The sequence below is a fragment of the Culex quinquefasciatus genome, chromosome 3 (genome assembly GCF_015732765.1).
Source record: "Culex quinquefasciatus strain JHB chromosome 3, VPISU_Cqui_1.0_pri_paternal, whole genome shotgun sequence".
Taxonomy (NCBI): domain Eukaryota; kingdom Metazoa; phylum Arthropoda; class Insecta; order Diptera; family Culicidae; genus Culex; species Culex quinquefasciatus.
This window is the reverse complement of record NC_051863.1, coordinates 178,374,526-178,402,183: the sequence shown is the minus strand read 5'-3', so window position 1 is coordinate 178,402,183 and position 27,658 is coordinate 178,374,526. Positions and strand designations below refer to the sequence as shown.

At 36.1% G+C, this 27,658-nt stretch overlaps 2 protein-coding genes across 2 annotated transcripts in view; one reads left to right on the top strand and one right to left on the bottom strand.

The window, feature by feature from the left end:
* Window positions 1–27,658, top strand: part of LOC6047381 — a 45,280-nt gene that overhangs the window by 6,053 nt on the left and 11,569 nt on the right. Inside the window, 1 exon segment of the mRNA XM_038259719.1 lies at window positions 11,940–12,202. Within this exon segment, the coding sequence (XP_038115647.1) occupies window positions 12,060–12,202 (143 nt within the window). The 5' untranslated portion in view covers window positions 11,940–12,059.
* Window positions 6–11,706, bottom strand: LOC119768752. Its single transcript, XM_038259720.1, has 3 exons — window positions 11,408–11,706; window positions 415–1,504; window positions 6–234 (listed from the first exon to the last, which is right to left on the bottom strand). The coding sequence occupies exons 1-3, from the start codon at window positions 11,423–11,425 to the stop codon at window positions 56–58; spliced, it is 1,287 nt and encodes a 428-aa protein (XP_038115648.1). The 5' UTR covers window positions 11,426–11,706; the 3' UTR covers window positions 6–55.

Below are 27,658 nucleotides of genomic sequence, written 5' to 3'. Positions count from 1 at the left end.
CTTAAATTTAACATGAATCTCTTTCCAAATAAATAACTAAAACAAGTCAATACTGTTACTGCCTTCTCGAGGAGAATCGCTTGAATCCTCTCAATCGCGGGGCAATGTACTTTAACGGTTTCTTCGTGGTCACCGGTGCCGGTTCAATCGTCGTCGTAGTCCCCATCGTCGTACTCGGCATAATTGGTTCGCTCGTGGTAGGAGTATCCGAAATTTCCATCATGGAATCATCTGCTTCGACTGTGGTTACTTCCGGTTCCGACTGTTGGTCGTAGCTGGCCTCTCCATCGAACGGATAATCGTTGACTGGGTTGGACTTGGTTCCAGTGGATTCCAACTTGAAAGAAACAGGAACGTATTCGTTGTCTTTGTTGCCGTCGGACTTGATTGGGAATGATTTGGGCAGTCCTTTGCGGCCAAAGCTGAACTTGGAAAGTGGAACGTACTCGTCGTTAGTTTTGAGCGATTCAAACTCATACTTTGGCACGTCCCGATCCTGGTCATCCAGCTGCTCGGCAAGGTTTTTGATCATCGAAATGTTGCGGCTGGCGACGGCGTTGGCCAGTTCGGAAAACAGCAACTCCGGCGTGGTTTGGTTGGAGTTGTACAGTGCAAATTCAGCGTAGGTGGCCGGTGCAGCTGGATCGCGGAATGCAAACGGCGTATTCCGGATGCGATCACCAACGGATTGGGACGGTTTGGAGGTTTGCTTCAGCGTGAACTCTTTCTTTTTTGGCGAGTAGACGTACTCGGATTGCTCGAACTCGTCCTGGTACAGCGAACTTGGATCGAACGAGTTGAAGCTATCGCGTGGAGGGTCTTTTGACTTAGATTCAACTTTAGTGTTCAGTTTACCCGCTGTTTTGGGTTTGGAACGTTCGGTGGTCACCACGCTGGTGTAGTCCTTGGCCACAGTGACAACTCCGTTGTTACGCTTCTTGGACATTGTCGCGTCCGCCGGAAACATGTGTGGCCCAGTGTCCTCACCGGCAACGGTTCCCATCAGCTGGTTCTGCGTCCGAGCGGCACTCTTGGCAATCTCCAGCAGCTCCAGTGGATGTTTGAACTCTTCCTGGGGATGTTCTTTAATTTCAGGTGCCGCACTGCTAATGCCAATTCCGCTAAACACCGGTGGCTGTAGCGTGACCTTTTTCATTTTATTCGACTCCTTTGCGGGCCAGTATTGGACGTGTTCGTTTTGTTTTGATTTTGACTGGCCATGGCCGCCACCGACACCAGTGACGTCGTCAAATGAACTAAAAAATTGATCCGTACGATCGGTGAACATCGTACTGGTTGCTTTGGGCAGGGCCATGTTTTTGATGACAGTTACCGTCTTGACACGACTTCCATTCGCCGAACCCATATCCGTGGCTGCATAGCTGTAGGTCACATCGCCCAGCACGAGGCCTCGCTTGAACAGCGAATAGCTCTGCGGAGGATGCTCGATGGCTAGCGATAGGATTGACGGCAGTAGCGTAACGGCTAGTACCGTCACTATGAGCTGAAAAAAAAAGAGAATAACAATGCATAAAAATATAATTTCATAAGGTGGTTTGAATTGAAATGCATGGTAAGTTATGATTCATATAAATACTAACATGCACAATAATACCCGACAAATACAGAAGCGAATTTGTTTAATTGTTATTAAAAGAGTTCAATAGTTGAAAAGCCTAGCTGGTATAAATGTCTATGATGACTCTCATTTATGGTCTCTGTAATCTGTTTTGTTTTCAAACTTTATATTTATTTTTTATGGCTTTTTATATTTTTTTGACTAATGTATTTTGCTACACAAATATTTATATCTGTATTGACATTTTCTAACAGCGATTACACTTCATACTTTGAATTAAAAAATGCTTTGCAATTTGAGGCACTATTTTTTTTTAGCTTGGCAAAACAGACTTTGGTTCTCGATTGATTGTACATAATCTGTAACACTCTACGTTGTTTCAAATGATTACATTTGTTAGGAACTAAATATACACTTCGGATGCAATAGAAGGAAATCCATGTTCTAATAATTTGTTCACGACTTTTTTTTAGATTATTTTTTATTCTGTCATTTGTTGTCGTATTTAAAAGATCTTGTTTTTTTCTTGGACACAAAAGAACCATTTTCGAAAGCTTTATTTGGTTTCCAAAGGTTTCCGAACAATGATTCCTGCAATTTATTTTACTCATTTTATGGAAATTTAAAAATAATAGACCGGTAAATCACTCTCACAGGATTGAAACAAGAGAAGAAGAGTTAAATGTTTAAGCAAGTCTTGGGACAAACAAGGTTGCAATCGACAAATTTAAACATCTACTTGATGTTGGTAATTCAATGCGTTATGGTTAGATTTCCTTGTTGAATGGATTGGTAACGGTATGCTACAGGTAAGTTTGGTTTTATCTCAACATGAAGACAATTAGATTTCGCTAAAGCAAGGCACAGGGTTTTTCAAAGTTGTTTTTTTCCGGTTTGATAGAAAAACGGAATCGACGTAACCCCTTATAATGTGGCCCTCTTAAACCTTGCAGTTTCGTCAACGGATCCACAGGCGTGTATCGTTCTTTTGGCGACAAGTGTGTAGGTATGGCACGGGGAGAGGGCACCGAATACCTATACACTCAATCCCCGGTGGTTGGTCACTTTTTCGTTTGACACTTTTTTAGTTTGTACCCCGTTGGTTGGTCAAAGTCAAACTAAAAAGTGACGAACTGTCACTTTTTACACGGCGCTTACGCACACTATCAAAACACACGTTTGATAGTGTGTGTGAACTCCGTGTAAAAGGGGTGTCAAACTAAAAAGTGACCCTGTTCGTTTGACAACAGTTGGTGTCAAAACCATCGGGGTTTGAGTGTATTCTGCCCACCATTGAAAAAACGGCTAATATCCACTTTTGGCAAAAACGAGATATTAGCACCAGGTGGTAGAGGACGTTCCAACGAATCTTCTGGGACTTGAATTTTACTGAAATAGTGTCTAGACTTGGCTGCCGATGCGAAAAACCAAACGGCTAATATGCCACTCTTATGGGAAATTACCTTGACGGAGATTTTGTGTCAAACACTAAAACGCGTTTTTCTCGGAATACTTGATTTGGCATAATAGCCGAATTTTCAATTATGGGCAGTTATTAACACTTAGAATTTTTGCGTCTGCCTCGGGATTCGAACCGCCGACCTCTGGATTGTGAGTCCAGTGCGCGGTCTGATTGATCCACACAGGCAGACCGGTTCGATAAAACTCCTTACAAAAAAGATTTTCCAACTTATTTAATCACAGTAATTAAACGATAGATTGAACGAAATTATTTAAATGCCTATGCTCATTTAGAGATGCGAAAAAATCTTTGGAAAAAGTATAGATACCAACGGTAAGCGAGTTAAAGCAATGGACTGGTATAAACTTTTTATTAACCTATTTTGGATTTGTTACTACAAATGTATTTAATTTATTTGTAAGCGCAAATGATTTTGATTGAATGTGAAAAAATGATGGTTCGACATATTTTTCCGTTTGACAAGAAAATTAGTTTCTGGCTGTTCCGAAAGTGAAATATTTGTGATTCTGAAAAAAGTACAGAGAAACCTCTTGTTACGCAGTGGCGTTACGCTTTTTGTTTTGTAGATTTCTCTTAAACCATACAATATTTTTGCAAGCTTCAAACAGCGTTTTATAGATCTGAATAAAACCTACAATTTGCTCATAAGTAGTACATTGTGAGAATCGGATTTTTTTTCAAAAAAAAAAAAAATATTTTTTTGTGATGAGTGAGTGTATCCGGTTTGTTTTTTTTTTTTTTCGAAAAATCTCTACATACAAACAGTGCACCACCCACAACAATCGTCCAAGGGGTCATTCTTATGCAAAATCAGCTGAACTTTCCGAAAAAAATACTTTGAAAAGCACACGTTTAAGTTTTTGGGGTAAAAAATTCGAAAACTGGTCAAAAATGGTCAAAATTATAACTTTTTCATTTTTTTTTGCCTTCCTCACCTTACTGAGGAAAGGCTATAAAATCACTCTAAAAATGAACTTCTTAATTCGACCTAATAGACCCACCTTCACGTATACCTATCGACTCAGAATCATGTTCTGAGCAAATGTCTGTGTGGATGTGTGTAGGTGGGTGGACAAAAAAATTGTCACTCGATTATCTCCGGACTGGATGAACGGATTTTAACCGTATTAGTCTCATTCGATCCGTCTTGGGGTCCCATAGGTCTCTATTTAAAATCAGCAAGTTTAGTTAAGTACTTCAAAAGTTATGCTGAAAAAAACGATTTTGGCGTATGTCCGGAAGATTGTAAAAAGGGTGGTTTTTGCAAGAAACCCTATCGTATTATACATCTTCAGAAAGGTATTAAAAAGACCTTTCCAATGAGCCCAAAACATTGAAGATCTGACAACCCTATCAAAAGTTATTAGCACTTAAGTGTTATTTAAACACTTTTTGGAGGTCGGATCTCAGATATTTCAGTAAAATTTATGTCCGGGTCCATCATGCGACCCATCGTTAGTTAGATAATTGAAAGACCTTTCAAATGAGCCTAAAACATCAAGGATCTGACAACCCTATCAAAAGTTATTAGCATTTCAGTGTTATTTATACACTTTTTGGAGGCCGGATCTCAGATATTTCAGTAAAAATTATGTCCGGGTCTATCATTCAACCCATCGTTAGTTAGATAATCGAAAGACCTTTCAAATGAGCCTAAAACATCAAGGATCTGACAACCCTATCAAAAGTTATTTGCACTCAAGTGCATTTCAGTGTTATTTATACACTTTTTGGAGGCCGGATCTCAGATATTTCAGTAAAAATTATGTCCGGGTCTATCATTCAACCCATCGTTAGTTAGATAATCGAAAGACCTTTCAAATGAGCCTAAAACATCAAGGATCTGACAACCCTATCAAAAGTTATTAGCACTTAAGTGTTATTTAAACACTTTTTGGAGGTCGGATCTCAGATATTTCAGTAAAATTTATGTCCGGGTCCATCATGCGACCCATCGTTAGTTAGATAATTGAAAGACCTTTCAAATGAGCCTAAAACATCAAGGATCTGACAACCCTATCAAAAGTTATTGTTATAGTTATTGGCACTTAAGTGTTTTTTATATACTTTCTCGAGGCCGGATCTGAGATATTGTGATAAAAATATTGCCTGAATCTTCCATGTGAACTTTCTTTGGATAAGTTTTTTTTTTATCAGACCTTGCCGATGAGCCAGAAAAATTGAAGGTCTGCGAACCCTATCAAAAGAAATCAGTAATAAAATTGATTTGTTAAACATGTTAAGGGAATGTTGCTATTTTTACTGAATGTATTGACTTTATGAATGTGAGGAAGGCACCAACCACCTAAAGGTGGATTAAGTATCGTTTTTTTTTTTGTAAAATTCCTATAACTCGTGAAGAATACATGCAAACCCCTTATGTCTATATATCAAAAAAAAATTTTTTGTCTGCTCTACAATTTTGTAGAACATTGTTACACTCTAAAATGTAACCCTGCAAAGTTAGAAAAAACACGTAATTTTAAAATGATTTTTTTTCTTCTAAATAAAAAATGACCCTTTTGGGTTATTTCAGATTCGAAAAGAACATTAAATTTCCCATAAAATGACATGTCTCACGATTTTTGACAGTTGAGTAACGGGAAATGGCAGCAATTTTAAAACTATTTTTTAACTTTTTTTGATAAAAATCACGTTTTTTCGGAATTTTGAGTACGCCATCAAATTGGGCGTCTAATTTTACACTAAAGTCCCTTTGACACCAAATTTCTATCTCTTCACGGTTGCGAGAAAAAATGAAAGGGCTCGTACCGCCCCACCGTCACGAGATATCAGAAAATAGACCTCGGATTCGTGATCAGGGACCAAAATTAACCTATAGAGTAAGTTCCGATTTCGTGTGAGTTGGTGGAGAATTACCCAAGTGTTATTATTTATGTTATTGATGGAAATCCTTTTTTGAAATTCCATTGTGAAACTATTTTTTTCCTTTCGTTCTCGCATGACAAAATGGTCTGTTTTTCTTCACACAAAAATACAGAATCGAAACGTAACATGAAATAATGAGTGTTGTTAAGTTCAGCTTTTTAGCACGTGTATCAAAAGTTTATGCTTTTTTTTGAACGGTTAGTTGACTTAACTTATGGAAGTTTGACTTCAAATTTTATTCAAAGGGTGTTTTCGGCAGAGCCTCGTTGGATAAATGTACGACTCGTGCTGAAAAACTACGTTTTTTGCAAAACAGCTATTTTTCTGGATAATATTTCAAAGTCTTTCAAATATTTTCCTTTTATTTATTTTTTGATGTTTTGACAAAACTGGAATATATGGATTTTGTTTGAGATGCTATTATGATTGACGTTTCAGTTTTGCGCATGTTTAAATCTAAATCATATTGAAAGAGGCTGCCGTTCTACGCATAATTGTCCCATGTCATTTTTGGACGATTCTGACATTTCAGCATTTTCAAGCTTAGTTTTACGTATACTTTCAGAAAAACACATAAAATCTAGTTCTTTGTTTAAAAAATCATTGAAAACAACACCAAGTCTGTTTGTCCCATCGTTGAACTTCTACGCATAATTGTTCCACCATTTATTTTCTATCACGCAATCATGAGTTTCACGCAGGGTGGCCACCTCGGGAAAAAACCGGGAAAACCGGGAAAAAACCGGGATTTTTATCCACCGGGAGAAAACCGGGAAAAACTCGGGAATTCGACCGACAAACCGGGAAAATATTTTAAGTTTCGGTAGAATTTGACAAAAGCCTCTTTAATGTATTCAATATGTTCTTTTCTCAATAAGAATATTATTCCTGTAATTCTAAATGAAGAATTCGCGAAATCTGTGTTTGAATTTGTGTGATAGACTCATGCTTCTTGGCTAGGGATTTTTTTTTCAGTTGTATCCTATGATACTTTTACCAGGCGATTTTGTTTTTTTTTTAATAAAGCAAAATGTTTGCTCTACCAGCGGTTCTCAACCTGGGGTACATGTACCCCTGGGGGTACCACGAGCGGTCTCAGGGGGTCCGGAAGACAAACCCCGTAATGGCGGATATTTACCTCATCCTTGGTAAAATATTAGTTTTGCATAAAATTAAAATTAAGATTTTTTTTTTTGTAAGTGGAAAATTAGATATCATGGTACGAAAACAACATTACAGTAAATATCTCTGTGGCCTGTATCTCAACAACAAAAGAATGGATCAAAAATGTTCAAAAAAGAATGCTGTATAGAATTTTCACAACCATTTGATTTTTAGAGATAAAATAGAATTATTTTTTAATTGAAAATAGCTACAACTTCAAAAAAGTATGTGTAGTATGTTTAAATCTGAAAAAATATAAAAATTCAAAGAACAAGCCATAGTCTCAACATTTGAATGCAAAAAGTGTTTTAAAATGCATTTTACGCTAGTTCAGTTGTTTTGCAATCATTAGTCTTCAAAAAATGTAAGATTTGACGAAAACAAAAAAAAGAACGAAAAAAACATAAAGATCGAAAATTTTCAAAAATTCAAAAGATTTTTAAATCAACCGAAACATGCTTAAAAATGATTCTAGACGCAAGGGATTGCATTTTAAATTGATTTCAGCTGATTGCACTTAAATTCCCATTAAAATTTTGATGTTTTATGAAAAAAATAAATAATAATTTTTTGTCCCCTGATTTTTCGGGCCAGCAAAAACTTTAAATAAAATGTGTACCCGCCTTATGTGTTGTTAAAAAAATCACGATAATTTTTTAATTGTTTTTACCATTATGTGTTTTGTGTTTTTTTAAGAAAGTATTTTTTATTAAAATTATTCTAAAAAGAAAGTTTCAAGGTATCGATTTTTTTACATTTGTATGGCACTTTTCCTGCGCTGCTGCCAAAGTGTATACATTTTTGTTTAGACTAATGATGCAAAAAGACTTTTTTGGTTAAAAAGAAAGTACTCACATAATTTTAGCAAAAAAAATCACAGAAATTGATAATTCTTGGAAGAATTGTTCTTTTTGAATTCACAAAACCTTTATTCAAAGAAAATTAACGCGCATTTACATCAATGTTGATAACAATGTATTTTTGTAAATCTATTTTACAAAATTAATAAATTCTATTAATAAATTATCTTATTTAAAAAAAACGACTTTTGATGACAAAATCCAATAATTTGAAAATTAGAGGTTTGATTGATAACAGATAAAAACGGCTTCGTTTACAACTTACTTACTTTTTACTCAAGATTTGAAAGCTTTCTTGAGGAATTCAAACTTTGAACCAAATGTATGCGTTCAAAAAGTATGATGATATTAACGTTAGCCTAAAGAACATTGTAATTTGGTTTAAAAACATTCCGGAAAATTTCTTCTGGTCCCGGGAGAAAACCGGGAAAAAACCGGGAAATTGAAAATCTAAATCTGGTGGCCACCCTGGTTTCACGAAGTATTTCATCTTGTTTACATGTTTACCTGCAAGAGAATGACAAATAAGGGTGATAAAATGTTAACCGGGGTGATTAGGGACATATAAAGCGAATATGGACCCACGGGACAATTATGTGTAGAAACACAGAAATTGATCGAAAAATTTCAACCGCGTTTTTCTCAGTTGCCCTTTTTTAAACATGGGACAATTATGCGTAGAACGGCAGATTAAGGTCTTGATAACATAGCCTTATTTTTTTTAAATCTGCATGGAAGAAAAGTATGACACTTAAGTAGATCGTCAATTGAAGTTGTGGTATGTTAATTTAATCAAATTGTTTTAATTGAACTAAAATGTGTCTGTGTTTCCTTTTTTAAGCTGCAGTTATTGTCAAAAACTCAAACGCAAAAACTACACAGTAAAACATTGTGCAATTTTCAAAGTTGTAAAATTGGACGGTTTAAAATTAACTCTTTTATAATGTAATATTGCCTCAATTTAGACTTACAAGCATTACAAGTTTTAATTTACAACAGAATGTTTTATTGGGAAATTATACATTTGTCTGAAATATAAAATGTACTCACTTTATTTGTGAGCAATTCCCTGAGATTTCTGTCATTCGATTTTTTTTTTGTATTTTTTAATCCGACTAAAACTTTTTTGGTGCCTTCGGTATGCCCAAAGAAGCCATTTTGCATCATTAGTTTGTCCATATAACAAAAATGATATGTGAAAATTCAAAAATCTGTATCTTTTGAAGGAATTGATCGATTTGGTGTCTTCGGCAAAGTTGTAGGTATGGATATGGACTACACTGAAAAAAAATGATACACGGTAAAAAAATTGTGATTTTTAATTTAACTTTTTGTCACTAAAACTTGATTTGCAAAAAAACACTATTTTTAATTTTTTTAATTTTTTGATATGTTTAAGAGGACATAAAATTCCAACTTTTCAGAAATTTCCAGGTTGTGCAAAAAATCTTTGACCGAGTTATGATTTTTTGAATCAATACCTAGATCAATACAGATTTTTTCCAAAAATCGAATATTGATCGCAAAAATTTTTCAACTTCATTTTTCGATGTAAGATCGAATTTGCAATCAAAGTACTAACACTTAAAATGGGCGTAGTATTGAATGTTTGGCCCGTTTGAAATGTTAGTCTTGATTTTAAATTTTTGAAAATATTGTATTCGAAAATATCAGAAAATTTCACGAATGTTTCATGTTTTAACCTTGTAAATCGGATTTATAGTTGCTGAGAAAGCGACATTAGAAAATGGTGGGTTGTTTGGGTAAGACTTAGAAAACATCAATTTTCCTGTTTTTTAACCTTTGCATGGCAATATCTCAGCAACTATGGGTCGTATCAACAAAGTTCAATAATGCAAAATATAGAGAATTTTCTCAGCTTTCAAAATTATTTTTTTCAAAGGTGGGCAAATATGGGCACTAATTTAAAAAAATGAAAAACGGCGACTATTTTCAAAAAAGTTACCTAAAAATGGTTATAACTTGAAAACGGAGCACTTTATCAAAAATTCACTGAGGTACTTTTTGATTGCATATTCGATTTTACATCGAAAAATGAAGTTGAAAATTTTTTGCGACCAATATACGATTTTTTGAAAAAAATCTATATTGATTCAAAAAATCATAACTCGGTCAAAGATTTTTTATTGTTTCGGTTTAAACGACAAAATAAGCATTCTGGAATAATTGTCTTAAAAAACTTGTTCAGAGATACGCCACGTTCAAATATTAGTCTACAACAGTTGAAGTAAGCGTGCCGCGAAAGCCGTCACGTAAAAAAGTTTCCCATGCAAATTTTGAGTTTTGTATTTAGTGGACGGACTCCGACGAGGCCCATTTACCATCTGTCGGTGAATACGCGCAACTCACGAAAACTGTCATCTTAGGGTCTGGCTGGATTTTGCAGAGTTCTTGACATCGTCGTGCCGTTTCGGAAACACTTCATTTTCCTGTCTTTCTCAAACAACAAAATCGCCTGCTTTTAAATAACAAAAAAAAAAAAAAAAAGAGCGGAAAAATTCATGCCGTTCTACGCATAAGCTACCACCCATAAACTACGTGGACACTTTTTTGGAAATCTCAGTTTTTTGTATGGATCGTGGACAATCGCAAAAAATTTAAAAATTGCACCCCATCGTTACACTTCGAGCTTAAATGTCCCAACAAGTATTTTTTCACGAAATCATTGGTTTATGAAGCATTGTGTCTTGTTTACATGTGGTATAGCAAGAGGAAATGAAATCTCAGCCCCTCCCCCCTCCCCCTCTTCCTCGTGAACAATTTCCATACAAAACAAATCTTTTGTGGAGCTCAATATGTAATTAAGAATGGTTATCCCACCATTTTATCCGACATTGATTTTGAAGTATGGTTCAGAAGAAGAATAAAAAACAACAAAAATAGGTTGCCTACAAAGGTGTCAAACGAACGGGGTCACTTTTTAGTTTGACACCCCTTTTACACGGAGTTCACACACACTATCAAACGTGTGTTTTGATAGTGTGCGTGAGCGCCGTGTAAAAAGTGACAGTTCGTCACTTTTTAGTTTGACTTTGACCAACCAACGGGGTACAAACTAAAAAAGTGTCAAACGAAAAAGTGACCAACCACCGGGGATTGAGTGTTGATCGATTTCAGCTCGACCTATTCTAAGGCCTTTCTTGGTGGCTTATTTTCTACCGTTGGATATTCCGTGTACCTAATTGTTACCGGTACCGGATGGACTATTTCCTTCTAGAAGTTTTTCTTGAACTTTATTCACTAATTTTGTTTTCTGGTGTCAAGGTATACATTTTTAGAAGTTCTTGTTTCCAGATACCAGCTCACTAAAAGTCCTTAATTGCAGCAAAATAAGTTCACTTGAGGTAAATTACCAAGATTTGTTTAAGAACTCAAATCACTCTTATAAATATCACAATTCCGGTCACTCACTTTCGCTTGGTTTGCCATGCCGTTGAATGTAGCGATAAAATGTGATATGTTTTGCACTGTCTCCGGTATGCTGCTACTAAACCGACAACTCCTGTACTATCTAGCGACGCGTCGTATCCATTTGAAGTCCGTCCGAACTGAGCTGGGTTCGTCACCTGAACCTTGCTTTATAGCTTTTCCTCCGGCAAACGGACGGCTTTGGAAAAACTTTCCCCCGCTCTACGCGAGTCCACCCTTTCATGTTCGGCATCAGCATGTTGACTTAGAGAAATTTTCTGGAGGAACCACTTTTCCACTCGCGGAGGGTATCATGTTGTGGGTTTGAGGGTAAACTGGTACTTGTTGCTTTGCGCGCGCGACTCTTGTATTTGCTAATTACTGAGAGAGGGAGAGAGAGTGGAACTGCATTTTTCTGTGCTCTGAAACTGATATAGCTTTAGGATTACGCGAACGCCCTTGAACGCAGAGCTGTGAAGGGTGCGTCCCTGTTAATGTATTACCCTTTTTCATCGTTTTTTCTCCGTTCTTCTAGGTCAACATCGGACGCGTCGTGGGTAAAATCTTCGTCGCTGCGGCTGGTGACCAGAGAGGTGCACCGGAAAGCTGGTGCTGGTGCCGGATAGAACTCGAATCGGTTTAATTGATCATCACCATGAGCGTTATCATACGGTTGCAAAATCTGCCGTGGTCCGCGAATGCGCTGGACGTACGCACTTTCTTTAAGGGCCTTTCGATCCCGGACGGCGGAGTTCACATCGTTGGCGGCGAAATGGGTGACGCGTTCATCGCGTTCAGGTTGGTATACTTCTGCGACATCAAGTCTCTCGAGAGTTCTCTTTCAAATCAGCATCAATTGGTACATTGCAAACAGCAGCTCAATTATGTTTAAATAGCACGCGGGGAGTTAGATAATGGAGCGCGTAACTTCTGTCGGTCCTCGCCGGGTCACGCAGGAAAGTGGGTTATTTGCTTGCATAAGTCGGTCTGCGGCGGTCACACGCCGTAGCGTACTTTCTTTCGGGAATCGATGCTTGATCTAAACGTCTAAACATTACGCTCCGTCGTATTGTGTAACCAGGTAAGTGTGATAAACGGTTGCCGTGATAGACGCAGGACAGTCAAACAGGTGCGAGCGCACTTTTTTCCGGTTATTCAGGCAACGTTTGATTGCAGTGACATGCTACCGACCTGTTGATCTCACTAATAAGGAAGACATTTCCTAGAAAACGTAACGAGACAGTTCGCACAGAGGCGGCATCTCACGAACGCATGGTCACTGACCAGATCCACAGACCAGCTGCAGCAGCTCTCATCAACAGTAGGTTTCGTTTGTCCAAACTGTGCGGCGTTCGATACCGGTTTTTATCAATCACCACTTACCAGTAGTGCAACCAGTGAGCTGCAGTTGTTGTTCTGTGGGTCGATGCGCTCTGCTGCCTAGTCCTAGTGACTCTTTTGCGCAAATGACTTAATGATGGCGCGTACGGGATTTCACTTTCATCCATGATCAAGTTCAGTTAGCACACGAATCAGTAGTCTCTTGAGCCGGCAGCAGCGGCGAGCGCGGGAACGTTCGAGACAACGAGGAACATGTTTTAACATATCTGGGCAATGTAATGGAACTCGGCTTGTTGCAAACGAGCGAGACAGCGAGATTGATATTTTGGTGCAATAAATCAATCGTTTATCGTGTATAACATTGTAATTTCATTTGAGCAAGTGTTGAGTAACATACAAAAAACGCTATTGGTCGGTTTGCTTCCTCTGTCGCAGGTTTCCTTTTTCGGTCAGGAGAGGAATCAGTTTTTCTCCGGGCAAATGGGTTTCCTTTTTTTGCTGGGCAACAGGTAAGTAGTAACGGGTGCAAGCCGGACCAGATTGATGCGTTGTCATATTTGAACGATCATTTAGCTCAATTACCAGGAAAATTGCGTTTAGAGGTGTCTTTTTCATGGTTACAAAAAAAATCTTTTTGTCAACAAAAAAAGAACATTATATTTTAAAACTTCTAAAAATCGTTTTGTTTCTCATAATACAGGATTCTAATCATTTGTTATTTGATACATACATCATAATCAGTCTAATGAATACAATAAATCTTCATGACAAATTGTCGTCATTGCGCCATTCACCCATATCAATATGTTCAGACTTTATTTCTGGAAAACTTTTTCCATAAACTAGGTGCAAAGAATCATGTGAAAATCGTGGTTGCACTTCAGTTAAAAGCACGACTGTAAATGACCCATAAAATTACATTATTCAATATATTGGAAATGCCACATTAAACAAGTAAACCATTGCTTGGAAAAAATATGGCAAATTTTAGATTGAAAAATGGTAGCATAATGTGGATTTGAATAAACATTGGGTTTTATTTACAAAAATTAAGCAATCTGGCAGCACAATTTTTACTTATTTTTTAATGTTTGGAATTTTCTGATTCAAAGAGTTTTAATTTTCTGATTTTTTTTATTTTTGATGTAATTTTTTAGTTTTTTTAATTATGTTTTTTTTTGTATTTTAAAATTATAAATTTCTGATGTTTTTTTCCAATTTTAAAATTTAAATTAAAATTAAAAAATGACAAAATTTCTGAATTATTTTTTTAAAGTTTTTAATTTTTTTATCAGACAATTTAATGATAATTTGTTGATCATTCCCTCTAATTTACTTCATTTCGAGAAATAAACATAATCCGTCCGTTTAATAGTAAGATTATGCATATAGAGATTCGGAATTATAAGGAATTTTAGAATTTTCAAAATAATTGATACCTCCAGCTCTCGACGGTCCTTTCAATATCGACAACGAAGAGAGTCCACTGTATACGGAAAAATATGAACCAACGCATTTTTTAAATTGCGCTCTATTTGTCATGCTTTTTGAAAAGTTGGCTTCAAAGTAACTATAACTTCGACAAGGCTCATTTTCTCTCTTGCGATAAAAAGAACTAGAACTTATCTTTAAATTGACAATTCGATTTATTCCTCAAATATTTAACATGTAGAGTAGTTGTTCGGTAACTAGGCGTTGCTTAACTGGGCTGCAAACGACAAACGTCAAAAAACCAAAACAAACCAAAATGACCGAGGGGTTAATGGATGCAAAAATCATATTCAATAAATAAAAAAACTTTTTTCAAACTTAGTTACAATTAAAGAAATATGAAAAGTAAGAATTGTAAATAAATTTGAGTAACTTTTATTTTTATATTTCATCTGGAAAATATTATTCATCGGTGGTTCCCTCGTTTTTTTTTGTTCAGCCCAGTTACCGAACAAGTACTGTACTGCCCCTGATTGCATAAATGTCCCATATGCATTTTCATCGTTTTTAAGTTATTGATGCAGTTTTGTTAAAAATCGTGTGATCTTTCAGAAAAGCCTATAACATCCAGTACTTTGTTCTAGAAATCAGGAGGAAATCCAGTTTTTTCGTGAAAACTTAACACGTAGCCTTATGTGTGGGACAAACTTCAAATGCGTTTTTCTCAGCTTGCTGTTTTTGCATAAGGGACATTTATGCAAACATGGGCAGTGTACTGAATAGTAGCTGCTGAGTAAGTTGGCGGAGAATGAACCATTACAAATATGATATACCCACAAAGCTGTGTTTGTTACCATTAGAACACATTTTAACAAGCCACTGATTTGTTTGATGTGAAATATATAAAAATGATATTTTAGAGCTCCTGTGCTCTTTTGATCTAAGCTTTCTAGGATTTCTGTTTAGTTTGAGAGCACAAATGCATCGATATTTGGGATAATTTCAAAACGTTTTGCGATGGTGTCATGTAAGATTCGCAATATTTTGTTATTTATGTATTTTGAATTGTTTTTTACCCGATTTATTCACTCAAATAAAATTATTTTTACAATCATTTTTGTGTGGCGTGATACACCCTGTTGCGGTGAATGCGAACGCACTCCATTGGATGTAGTCGAATAAGCCCCTCGTACGCTGGGCTCGACGCAGCCAAGCGCTGACAGCGCATGGACGCAGCCACGCGAACGGTTCGGTGACAGCTGGCAAAGCAGGTCCAGCCAGCGTTGCCACATGTACAGATTTATCTGTCATGGTACAGATTTTCAGCAAAGATCTGAGTACAGAATCTGTACGTACAGATGACAGATATTTGGGTCACCGTACAGATTTGTACAGATTTTCAGATAAAACAGATTCTTACTCAAAATAATATTATTGAACAGTTAAGTTATTGCAGTTACCTCAACATTTAAGAACTTTTCATTGATTAAATCTAGTTTAACTTTTGAAACATTTAGAAATGGATCATGCTTATATTTTTTAACGATCTTAGATTCAGTTATGCTAGAATATTTTGAACTAGCAATCCCTCTCACTACTAACCACCAGTACGCTGCGGGTAATTGGCTCATCCCACTAACATTTACACACAAGATCCTCTGTAGTTACTCTTAGGTTTAAGAGAACGGTATTTACAAAAGCAGACTCATTGCTAACCAGGTTTCAGTACCGACAAGGACCTAATAAAAAGAATTCAAAGCATAGCATTTCGTTCTAATAAAGCTATAACATAATTTTGAAATGAAGGAGACCTCAGGTAAAATAAAATCTAAAATACTTCAAAAATGTATTAAAAGTTGTAGTGAATCCAACTAAAAATAATGAGGCATAATCTGCCCACCATTGAAAAAACGGCTAATATCCACTTTTGGCAAAAACGAGATATTAGCACCAGGTGGTAGAGGATGTTACAACGCATCTTCTGGAACTTGAATTTCACTGAAATAGTGTTTAGACTTGGCTGCCGATGCGAAAAACCAAACGGCTAATATGCCACTCTTATGGGAAATTGCCTTGACAGAGATTTTGTGACAAACACTAAAACGCGTTTTTCTCGGAATACTTGATTTGGCATAATAGGGTAGAGGACCCAGAAATCGCCCACTTTATAGTGGGAATCCTGGAAATTTGTCGAGAAATTAGTCACAATTTATGTTTTTCGGTTCTATTTGTCGTGGAACGTTGAAAAACTATTTGATTTTAAGCTTCCACAAGATTTTTATCATAAACAAGTTTATTTTCGTTAAAATTTTTGAATTTAATAAAGTGCTCTGAAGTGCCTATTTTCGCTCCCCTAAATCCAATTTTCGCCCACCCTTGGAACCAGTTTTCGCCCACGACAAAAATCAAGAAATCAAATGAAATTATGGCACATAGCTAAGCAAATATGGTCTCCTATTGATTCCCAATATGTTCCCGAAGCTCAATTTCATTGATGTGCACAAATTTTGTCGTAAAATAAATTGAAGGTCATAAAACCCTAGGAGTTTTTATTAACAGATATCATACTAATTTTGAGGTTCTCTGTACTCTCATTAAAAAATATGACTAAATCAAAATTCCTGGTAGAACTCATGTGTTTCCATTCACCCAAGATAAGGGCACATAGTTACAATTAGCTCCGAGATTAGCTCCATGTTGTTGTTGATTTTATTAGGGGAGCTTTAACCCTATGGGTCATTTGCTCCCGAATTGACTCAATAGAAAACTTTAAATACCTTTTAATAAAAATATTAAAGCACATGTGCTATTTTGAAGGATATTGTGTAACTGCTTTTCCATCCTTTGCTTGATTTGTTCTCCTATGTACCAGTAAACTCTTACCACATTTGAAATAGTTGTCCCAAATCTCAGCTTAAGTTAAATTTTGAACAGATGTTTATACCAAAACACCCTAAGGGACCATCCATAAACCACCTGCACACTTTTTTGGGAATCTGTTACCTCCCCCCCCCTCCCCTCGTGGACAATTGTCCATACAAAAAAAACTTTTTTGTATCGATTGTGGACAATCGCCATACATCCCCCCCCTTCCTAAAGTGTCCACGTGGTTTATGGATGGTCCCTAATGAAAGAAATAAAATAAATTGATACATTAAATTTTAAAAATAATCTAGAATGTTCCAAATATATTCTCAAGCACATTTCGCGGTGATTAGATTAGTTTTTATGGTAAACGAAAACTGGTTCTAGATAAAATCTGAAAACACAGTACTAGATTTCGCCCTGGGCGAAAATTGGATCGCATGTTTTTTCATGACCCCAGAAATCGCCCACTTTATTTTATTAAAATAACCTTTGGTAAACGGTTAAAACAGGTTAATCGATAGACTTTCATGAAGTTCAGACATACAGTGAAGCAGTGAATTACTCATTTACATTATTTTCGAACAAAATGAGTTGTTTTCCCTCATTAACATTATTACCCGCTGTAGTCGAAATTGACAAAAATATGGCGGCTGTAAGAAGGCTTTTTTTGACGTGCTTATAAAAACGTGATAAACAATAGCAATTTATTAGAAAAGTTTCAATTAGTGCTAGAAATGAATGAATATTGAAACCTGCATAAGTAATTCACCCAAAAAATGATATAAGTTTGCTAAATACTGATTAAATCCAGTAGGTGGGCGAAAACTGGAGCAGGGCGAAAACTGGGTCCTCTACCCTAGCCGAATTTTCAATTATGGGCAGTAATGTTTATTGTATTATTTTTTATGAATTGGAATATATTTTTAAATCATATGATAAAAAACAGGTTTTTTATATCCATAATCTTGCTTATTGCATTCCAAACTTTACATGCACTAAATTTGAAAAATATTTACAACCGCCTTATAGTTGCCTGCATTTAAAAAAAAATGTAATCCTCGTTTTTCAAAACTGAATGAATAATGAATGAATTAAAATATTTTTTAACAATTCGTTGGATTAGGGGTAAAACAGATTTTCGCCTACTTGATACAGCATTTGACGCATTGATCGTAGGGTAAATAAAATCAATTTCCTTTTTTCAAAAACGTTTTATTTAATTATTTTTTAAATCAAATTTACCACTCCAATACTTCTAACTAACGTGAAATTTTCCGAGGATTCCAAATATGACAAAATTGAGACCAAAAAGTGCCGCTATGGAGACCTACAGGGCAAAAACCAACGTTGTAAAATGTTTGTTGTAGAAAAATCGAAAAACTATGAGCAAAACTGCGATTGGCCAAAAAGTTAATACCGTAAGCTTATAGTCCATATAATTACCTATCTTTTGACCTATAGGAGTATGGGTGTTGGAGGCTGTTGGAAAAAGATATTAAGGTTTTAAAAAAATCATTTTTTAACAGTAATTTGCAAGAGCTATGAGAAAAATTCAAACCGATCCTGGATGTCTATGGCCCATTTTGAAGTGCTTCAAAAGACCTTTCAAATGCATCTACGAAAATTGGAATTGATGAAGTTTTACGGAAATGCGAGCAATTTTAAGATTTTTCATGTATTTTGGACCTCAAACTTCAATGCCCGTTTTACCCCACTTTCCTTAGTCGTAGAGGGCTCATATTTGGCATGAGTTCATCTCATGTATAGACAAACAAACGCTGAAAGTTTCATCCAAATCGGAGAACCTCGATACGACCTCTAGAACAAACCGAACAGAATTTACAAATACTGCCTCTTAAATTCTTAAATTCTTAAATTCTTAAATTCTTAAATTCTTAAATTCTTAAATTCTTAAATTCTTAAATTCTTAAATTCTTAAATTCTTAAATTCTTAAATTCTTTGATATTTTTTCAATTTTTATTCTGGGTAAGGTTTTAAATTTTAGATTTTTATTTAGAATTTTAAATTTTTTGGTTTATAATTTTGAATTTGAAGGATTTTGAATTTTTGAATTATTAAATTATATTTTTTCAATTCTATTAATTTTTAATTATTAGAATGTTAAAGCTTTGAATTTGTTATTTTTAAATTTTGTTTTGTATACATATTTCTTTTTATTATTTTAATCTAAGATTTTTTTATTTCTCAATTTTGAAATGTTGTTTTTAATAATTGTATTTTTGAATCTGTGTGTTTATGCATTTTCTCTTTGATTTACTTCCTTTCAAGCAAAATACAAAATCGTTCCTTTTAATTTCAAGATTCTGCTTTTTGAGATTCGGCATCATAAGGCAATTCGGAATTTTCAATATTATAATATCGATTACAAAATTATTGATACATTTATAAATTTCAGTTTCAATAAAACAAACAATTCCTGAATATTTAAAAAAAATCACCAGAACATTTTGCAAACAAACATCGCGCGAAGAAACGTCATAAACCACTTTCCGTTTCTGTTACTTTTCAGCAGCGTACCACTTAAGAAAAATCCTTTCGTGACCCTTTCCATGAACGTTTCTTGGGCGTTTTTTTGTATGGAGTTTTGCGTTCCTTCAGAGCTGCATATCAGCATTTAGTGTTGTCATAAGATTGTTCAAAATGCATGTTAAAAAAAAGTTTTTTACAAAAAATATACCGTACAGATAATGGTACAGATATTCGCCATGCTTGGTGCAGATAAGACAGATTTTTGGACCCTCTGATACAGACGAGCATGTGGCAACACTGGGTCCAGCTCTCGTCCTCTTTCCTCGAGCGACGCTCGGCCAGATCGGATGTCAGTCCGCACTGGTCATCCTCGGCAGACGATTTCCCGGGCGGAATCTGGTCTCACACATTGGCGACCGTGACGGAGTTGCATTTTTATTTGCAATTTAAAAGAATCTGCGGGAAATCGTCTGCCAAGGAAAGTGGAAAAGTAGGGAAGTGTGTGAGGAAAGTTGTCGGAAGAAGGTTTTGGCAATTTTGTTTTCATCGTAAGTAGAGTGTGGCAAGTGGACAAGAATCGGTGAAATAAAGATTTGTGGTTGTGTGCGGAAGTTTGCTCAATGGTTAGAGCAAGTTTTTTGGTGGAATTGAATTTGACAGAAAGTCAAATCATTTTCGAAAATCGCGTTGGGCTCGGTGGGCCGATGGGCCTGCCGTGGTAAATAGCCTGGAAGGCCGCGATTGGAGGAACATCTTGTCGCGTTGGGCACGGTGGGTCAGATTGACCCGCCGTGGTAAATAGCCTGGAAGGCCGCGATTGTTCCAAGAAAAAAAGAATCGCGTTGGGCACGGAGGTCAGATGGGCCTGCCGTGGTAAGTAGCCTGGAAGGCCGCGATTGGTGGAACACGTTATCGCGTTGGGCACGGTGGGTCTGATTGACCCGCCGTGGTAAATAGCCTGAAAGGCCGCGATTGTTCCAAGAAATAAAAAGAATCGCGTTGGGCACGGAGGTCAGATGGGCCTACCGTGGTAAGTAGCCTGGAAGGCCGCGATTGGTGGAACACGTTATCGCGTTGGGCACGGTGGGTCTGATTGACCCGCCGTGGTAAATAGCCTGGAAGGCCGCGATGGGTGGAACACGTTATCGCGTTGGGCACGGTGGGTCTGATTGACCCGCCGTGGTAAATAGCCTGGAAGGCCGCGATTGTTCCAAGAAAAAAAGAATCGCGTTGGGCACGGAGGTCTGATTGACCTGCCGTGGTAAATAGCCTGGAAGGCCGCGATTGTTCCAAGAAAAAGAATCGCGTTGGGTACGGAGGTCAGATGGGCCTGCCGTGGTAAGTAGCCTGGAAGGCCGCGATTAGTGGAATATTTTATCGCGTTGGGCACGGTGGGTCAGATGAGCCCATCGTGGTAAATAGCCTGAAAGGCCGCGATTGTTATAAGATAAGATTGAGTTGCGTTGGCACGGTAAGCCGGTTTGACGTGGTAATCTGAAATGCCGCTATTGTTGTTACTATTTTAGCTATAAACTATAAAGCTGTGATAGGATGTTATTGATACGCTTAGCAGTGAACTTTTAAGCGTAAACTTGGGCTAGAAGGTAGCGAAGAATTGCGTTTCGAGGAAATGTGTTAGAATTATGAGAACAAGCATAGCATATAAAGAAGGAACCAAAAACAGTGAGAGGGAAATAGAGAGGAAGATAGAGAGAAATGTAGGGAGAGTGAAATGTAGAAATAGCGATAGACAAAGGTAGAGAGATAGACAAAGGTAGAGAGAGAGAGATAGACAAAGGTAGAGAGAGAGAATGGAAGATAGAGAGAGAGATAGAGAAAGGTAGAGAGAGAGAAAGGAAGAGAGAGAGAAAGGAAGAGAGAGAGAAAGGTAGATAGAGAGAGAGAGAGAAAGGTAGAAAGAGAGAGAGAAAAGCTAGATAGAGAAATTTAGATAGAGAGAGAACGAGAGAGAGAGAGAGAGAGAGAGAGAATTGTAGATAGAGAGAGAACGAGAGAGAGAGAGAGAAATGTAGATTGGCAGCAATATTTGGGTGTCCGATTATGTATGTTTACATTCCCGCAGTAGTAATTTTTTTTTTGATCTTTTAAGAGATTGATGATGTTTATCTGATGCTTATTATTTAATCTTGTATAACTGAGAGTTTGAGAGAAATATTGGATAGGTTTGAATATCGCGGCATATTTCATGAACTACCACTACATTATTGGGCTTGCTCTAAAATTGCCCGAAAGCTTTAATGCCGAGATGGGAAAACAGTTGACCGAGTCATGGACTAGCAGCTAAAGAGCGAGCCGATTGTGGACCAAAAGTAGTATGTGGCTCATGTAAGATTTTGTTTTTTTTTATGGAGAAGAGGAGAGATGTGTGGCGTGATACACCCTGTTGCGGTGAATGCGAACGCACTCCATTGGATGTAGTCGAATAAGCCCCTCGTACGCTGGGCTCGACGCAGCCAAGCGCTGACAGCGCATGGACGCAGCCACGCGAACGGTTCGGTGACAGCTGGCAAAGCAGGTCCAGCTCTCGTCCTCTTTCCTCGAGCGACGCTCGGCCAGATCGGATGTCAGTCCGCACTGGTCATCCTCGGCAGACGATTTCCCGGGCGGAATCTGGTCTCACACAATTTTTTTATGAACCCTTCAGCATTATATAAAAAATTATTATTACTATGATATTTGGGCACTTGTGCGAACCACTTTGCATTTCGGGAGGATGAAAGTAGTTGCGATTGAATTGTGCTGCATTGACACATCCTTAAATTTGCTGCGAGTGCGACAACTGGCCAAAAGGATTTCATTCAGAACGTGTGTGTTATTGTTTATAATGCATGCTCAAGGTCAAACACTAAAATCTGGAGTTTTTTTTTTATAAGGTCCAATAAACCAAATTTTAAGTTTTTGCTTTTTGGGTGTTTTTAATACCACTGACTCAAGGCGGTTTCAAAAACACCCAATAAGCAAAAACTAGAAATTTGGTTTATTGGACCTTTTCAAAAAAAAAAAAAAAAAACTCCAGAAATGCATTTTTTTCGGAACGTATATATCTTTTTTGTATAGAGCTTTGACAATTTCTGGAAATCTCAGACCCCCGCCCCCTAAAGTGTCCACGTGGTTTATGGATCGTCTTTTTCTTATGTTTTGAATACCATTAACAATTTTGGTCTCAATCTTGGAATTAAAACTTTAAAATCACATAATAGCATTTTTGCGGTAATATTAAAGTACACTTTTGTGGTAATTTGTCAATAGGATGCAAAATGCAACTTTTCTGTCGACCCTACTATTTTTAGGACCTTTACTTGTACATTCTCTTGCTATTTCACTAGTAAAAGTAGTACTTTTAAAACAAAAACCTGCATTTCAAGACTATTTTATCCAGAGCAACAAAACACTGCCTCCTAATTGCCTGTTCCATGATTGTGGGATATTATTGTGCCTCCCACAATTGCGAGGCAGCGAATGACGTAAATGTTACAGCTGCCTGAAATAAATTAACTACCACCACCACCACCCACAATTGCGGAGCACCTGAATATAACTGATATTTTCACAAAAAAAAGTTTTCAGACCATTCACGAAATGCAAAGCAATCCACTTTAACGACCCCCGGGTCTTTTGTGGGCTCTGTTGCAAGTTTCTGCTCATTTCTAGGCGTCCGAAGGTTATGTGTGGTGAGTCACCCAAAACCACTTTTACGCAAATGGACCGACGTTTTACTTCCTCATCCGATAGAAGGTCAGGAGGATAAGGCGGGAATCGAACCCGCACCCCATAGCAACTTAGGGATCGGCAGCCGAAGCCGCTAACCACCGCGCTACGAGGCCCTCCTCAGACCTTACTAAGCATGTGTTTTATTGGTTTCAGAGTGTGAAGTCATTATTTTGTAAAAAATAAGTACTCCTGGAGAGAAAAAAAAAGTTTGTTTACATCGTAAGAAAAAAGTGTTCCGGATTTGTGGATTTCAAGGGTCAATGTTTTTCTTTAAAAACTTGATATAAAAAGAAAAAAATATACAGCCGGTCTATACATCGCAAGAAAAGCTTTCACATGAAGGTAAAAGCAAATCATTATGTTCAATTATCGATTTTCCATGATTTGTTGAAAATTGGCCGATCTGTAAACTGTTCCGAATATAAGGGATGACTGTAGTCTACATTTTAAATCTGTTAGAATCAACGTACACTTCTCTATAAAGTTCTGTTGTATTTGCAAACCAATCTTAATGTTATCAATGCAATCCGGTATGTGGCAAGAATCGTACAAACGAACTTCCTTCAAACAAATCATCCGAAAAGTTAAATTAACTGTTGAGTAAACTATTTGCAAGGAAAAAAGAGACAGCGTGTTATTTAGATTTTTGACATGCATTATAATGGAAGGGTTGCGTTTCCCACAGGTTGCGAATCTTAATATTATACCTTCGACATTAAATGGAAGCTTGTATATCTGCTGTTAGCGTTAGCATGTACATCGATTCATGTCTGCATTCTCAATAGGTTAAGAAGTATCCGTAATCGCAATTTTCTGCCCTTGTTTCTCTATAAAAATTGCCGAAATCAGCAAAAATCAAACAAGCAAAATGCTTTGTTTTTTTTTTGCTTTTTTTCGTGTCCACTACCAATATTGAATTGTACGATCTCTTACACAAATCATCGTAAAGATATACAATCTATTGCAGCTTCGAAATTGAGTGTTCGTAGATTGATCGAAAAAGTCAAATTAGTTATGTCATACACATAACCGAAATGACGAATAACTACATAATGTAGGTATTTTTCCAATATCCCAACTTTGGTACCCAATCCAATTAATTATTACAGGACAGGTAACCATTAGTTTTCATGTTAGCTCAAATGTTGTGTTTGGGAAACACCAGTTTTGCGCCATGATTTTATGATGTTTAGGTACTGTAAAAAGGAATGACTATGATAGGTTTGAGATTTTTCCGCTACGAAATGCATTCCTGGAATTTTTTTTTGAAAGGTCCAAATAATCAAATTTTCAGTTTTTGCTTTTTGGGTGTTTTTAATACCTCTGACTCAAGGCGGTTTCAAAAACACCCAAAAATCAAAAACTGGAAATTTGGTTTATTGGACCTTAAAAAAACTCCAGATTTTCAGATTCTCTGGACAATTTTCCGCTAGTGGAAGCTAAAATAATTTACAAACTAAATAATATATATCATATGTTTTTGAAACATAATTTAAAAAATCTTCAAATATTACGGCATTTTCAGTAGAACAAATTTCATTTAAAATGTGAAAAAAATTGATTCGTGCTTCGTATTCAGTTTAAAATGAAATATGAATCGATAATTTTTCAAACAAATCCAGTTTTAACAAATTTCAGGCAAAACTTTGACTTTTTAACATTTTTTCCTAAAATGTATATGTATTTTGCTAAATAACTTATAAACTTATTAGGCAGTTTCATTTTTTTTTAATTTGAAGTTTACTCAGTTTTTAACTAGAAAAACTATGACTATCAAAGTCATCCCAGAATTGAAAATAAGAGTTTTCATGGGAACTATTTTTTTTTTTTCAAACATTATTGAAAAATCTTTTTTCAATAAATAGTGCATGGATTTTGTGTGGCCTACCCCAGTACATGTTTTAAAAATAATAATTTTGAGAAACCTTACCAATTTGAAAATCTTCCAAAAATAGATTAAAAATCCTACCAATGTTAAAATACACAGATACAATCAACGTCACTCCGGATTTTAAAATGAAAATTTCAACGAAACAATTTTATAGCGCTTTTGAAAAAATCCTTTCAATGTAACCCCGTTTTACGGCACTTGAAGTTCACGTCCACGTCCCAGTGGGAAGTTTATACATTCTAGGTACTATAACTTCACGTCGGTGACAGGGATCTACATATTTTGCTTTATTTTTTTCGCTTTGAAAATATTTTAAAACATAGTATTGTTAAATAGTTTTGCTAAAGTACCACTATTGCAAGTTTAAAGAAAAGAACGCCAATCAAATTTCGAATCAAGTGCTTAAATAAATTTTGTCATTTTGATTTTTCTAAAGTCTGTCTAAAGTTGTCTGAGTTTTTAGTTGATTTCTTCTATACAAATTTCTTGATTGACCATTTCACTCCATTTTTTATTTTTTTATTGTGAGTCTAAATGAAAATTCGGTTTCATGATCGGTCATTCTGGAAACTGCTTCAATTGAATAATATCACAAGCCTCTCATATATTTTGAAATTACATTCTACTATAAACAGCAATGGAAATAGTCAATAGAAAAAAAGATGTTCAATTGTGGCCTTCTTTTTAACCTTTTAAAGCTCAGAGCTGTTTGCTTAGGGTAAAAATAGTAGGGTAGGGTAGTAATCAATGAGACACTTTTGGTTTTCAACTTTCAGCGATTTTTCTAATTTTTTTTTATGTTTTAATGTGCTGTTTGTTGCATTTTCTTTCTTTTAGTGTGTTCTAACATTGACCAAAATATGAGATCGATCCGACATCTACAGCCAGAGTTATTCAACTGTCTCATTGTAGACGCACTTGGCAGGAACAATGAGACAGCTGGGGAACAATGAGACACTCTACGAAAATCAATACTTTTCTAGTAAAACATCATGTTTTTGTATTGTTCCATTACAGGTGACTTGCCTTGAACATTTTAGAGCAATTTTGCCAACATGAAACTTTAATTAACAAAAGTTATACTAAAAAGTATTTAAATTTTGTAAAATCCATATATGTGTACCAAATAACTTTGTATGTTTGGTTAAATGAAGTTAAAACTCTATAAATATGCCAAAAATCACATTCAATTCATGTTTTGATAGATTTACATGGATTTTGAAATGTTTAATGAAGAAAAAATCATGTCTTATTGTTACCCATGGGCTAAAATGAGTGGGGAACAATGAGACAGCCCTGGATTCTGGGTACATTCTAAATTTTTCCTCGCCAGATGGGTTTCAAGCCATCGACCTTCCGCTTACAAAGCGAAACCCGTACCACTACACCACGGGAGCTCGGCAATGAAGAAGGTTGGAAAACTCTTGTCCAAGATTCATACGATTTCAAATTGATTTAAAAAAATTCGATTATAGTAATTTTTGAAGGCTTTCGAAAACTCTTATTTATTTTCTGAAATTTGTTTTATGTTTTATCAAATTTACAATCAAAAAGTATTTTAGGGAAATTCTGATAAAGTGCACCGTTTTTAAGATACACAGTATGTAAAAAAAGTATTTACACCCCTTGGGCACTATGCACATTTTGTGATGAAACATGTAAACAATTTAAAGTTTGACAGAAACCTGGTACTACGTTTTGTTCAGAAACTCATGCTGAATATTTTGCTATAAAAAGCTTATGAAAAGATGATTTCCCTAAAAAGTTTTATAACAAATACTATTACAATTACCGATGCCACATAGGTTGATTTGTGAATTGTGGACCGGTTCGGATGCCGGCGGATTTTCCGACGACGTAATTCCGGGTTGGTACGAAATTCCAACGAAAAATCTATTCTAGCGTTACAAAGACCCCCAAAACGGTGTTATACCCACACCATAATGTGTATTTAACAGTTCTTTGGTAATATATTGACATTTAGTTAAATTGAAAGCTTGCAAAATTAAGTTAAGATAAGCTTTATATAAAATTTCCAGAGTCATATAAACTTTTATACTATGTAGTTAGTAAACTTTATATTCAGTCCAAATTAATTTTTTAATCAGTCAAGGATGCCTATTTGGAGTTGGGAGACTGGATTTATGGTGATTTGTCAACAAATAACATTATTTATGTTAATTTTTCGAAAGGTGTACAAACTTTTTTTGCACTGTTTTTGATTTTTGTAATAGTATTTGTTATATAACTTTTTAGGGAAATCATCTTTACTTGAGCTTTTTTTTGGCAAAATGTTTGGCATGAGTTTCTGAACAAAACGTATTACCAGGTTTCTGTCAAACTTTAAATTGTTTACATGTTTCATCACAAAATGTGCATTGTGCCCAAGGGGTGTAAATACTTTTTTTACATACTGTACCTAGCAATTTTAGGTAACTTTGTGGCCCGATTAGCCCTCATTTTTTGATCACCGAAATTTCGGAAACAATGCTGAAAATGA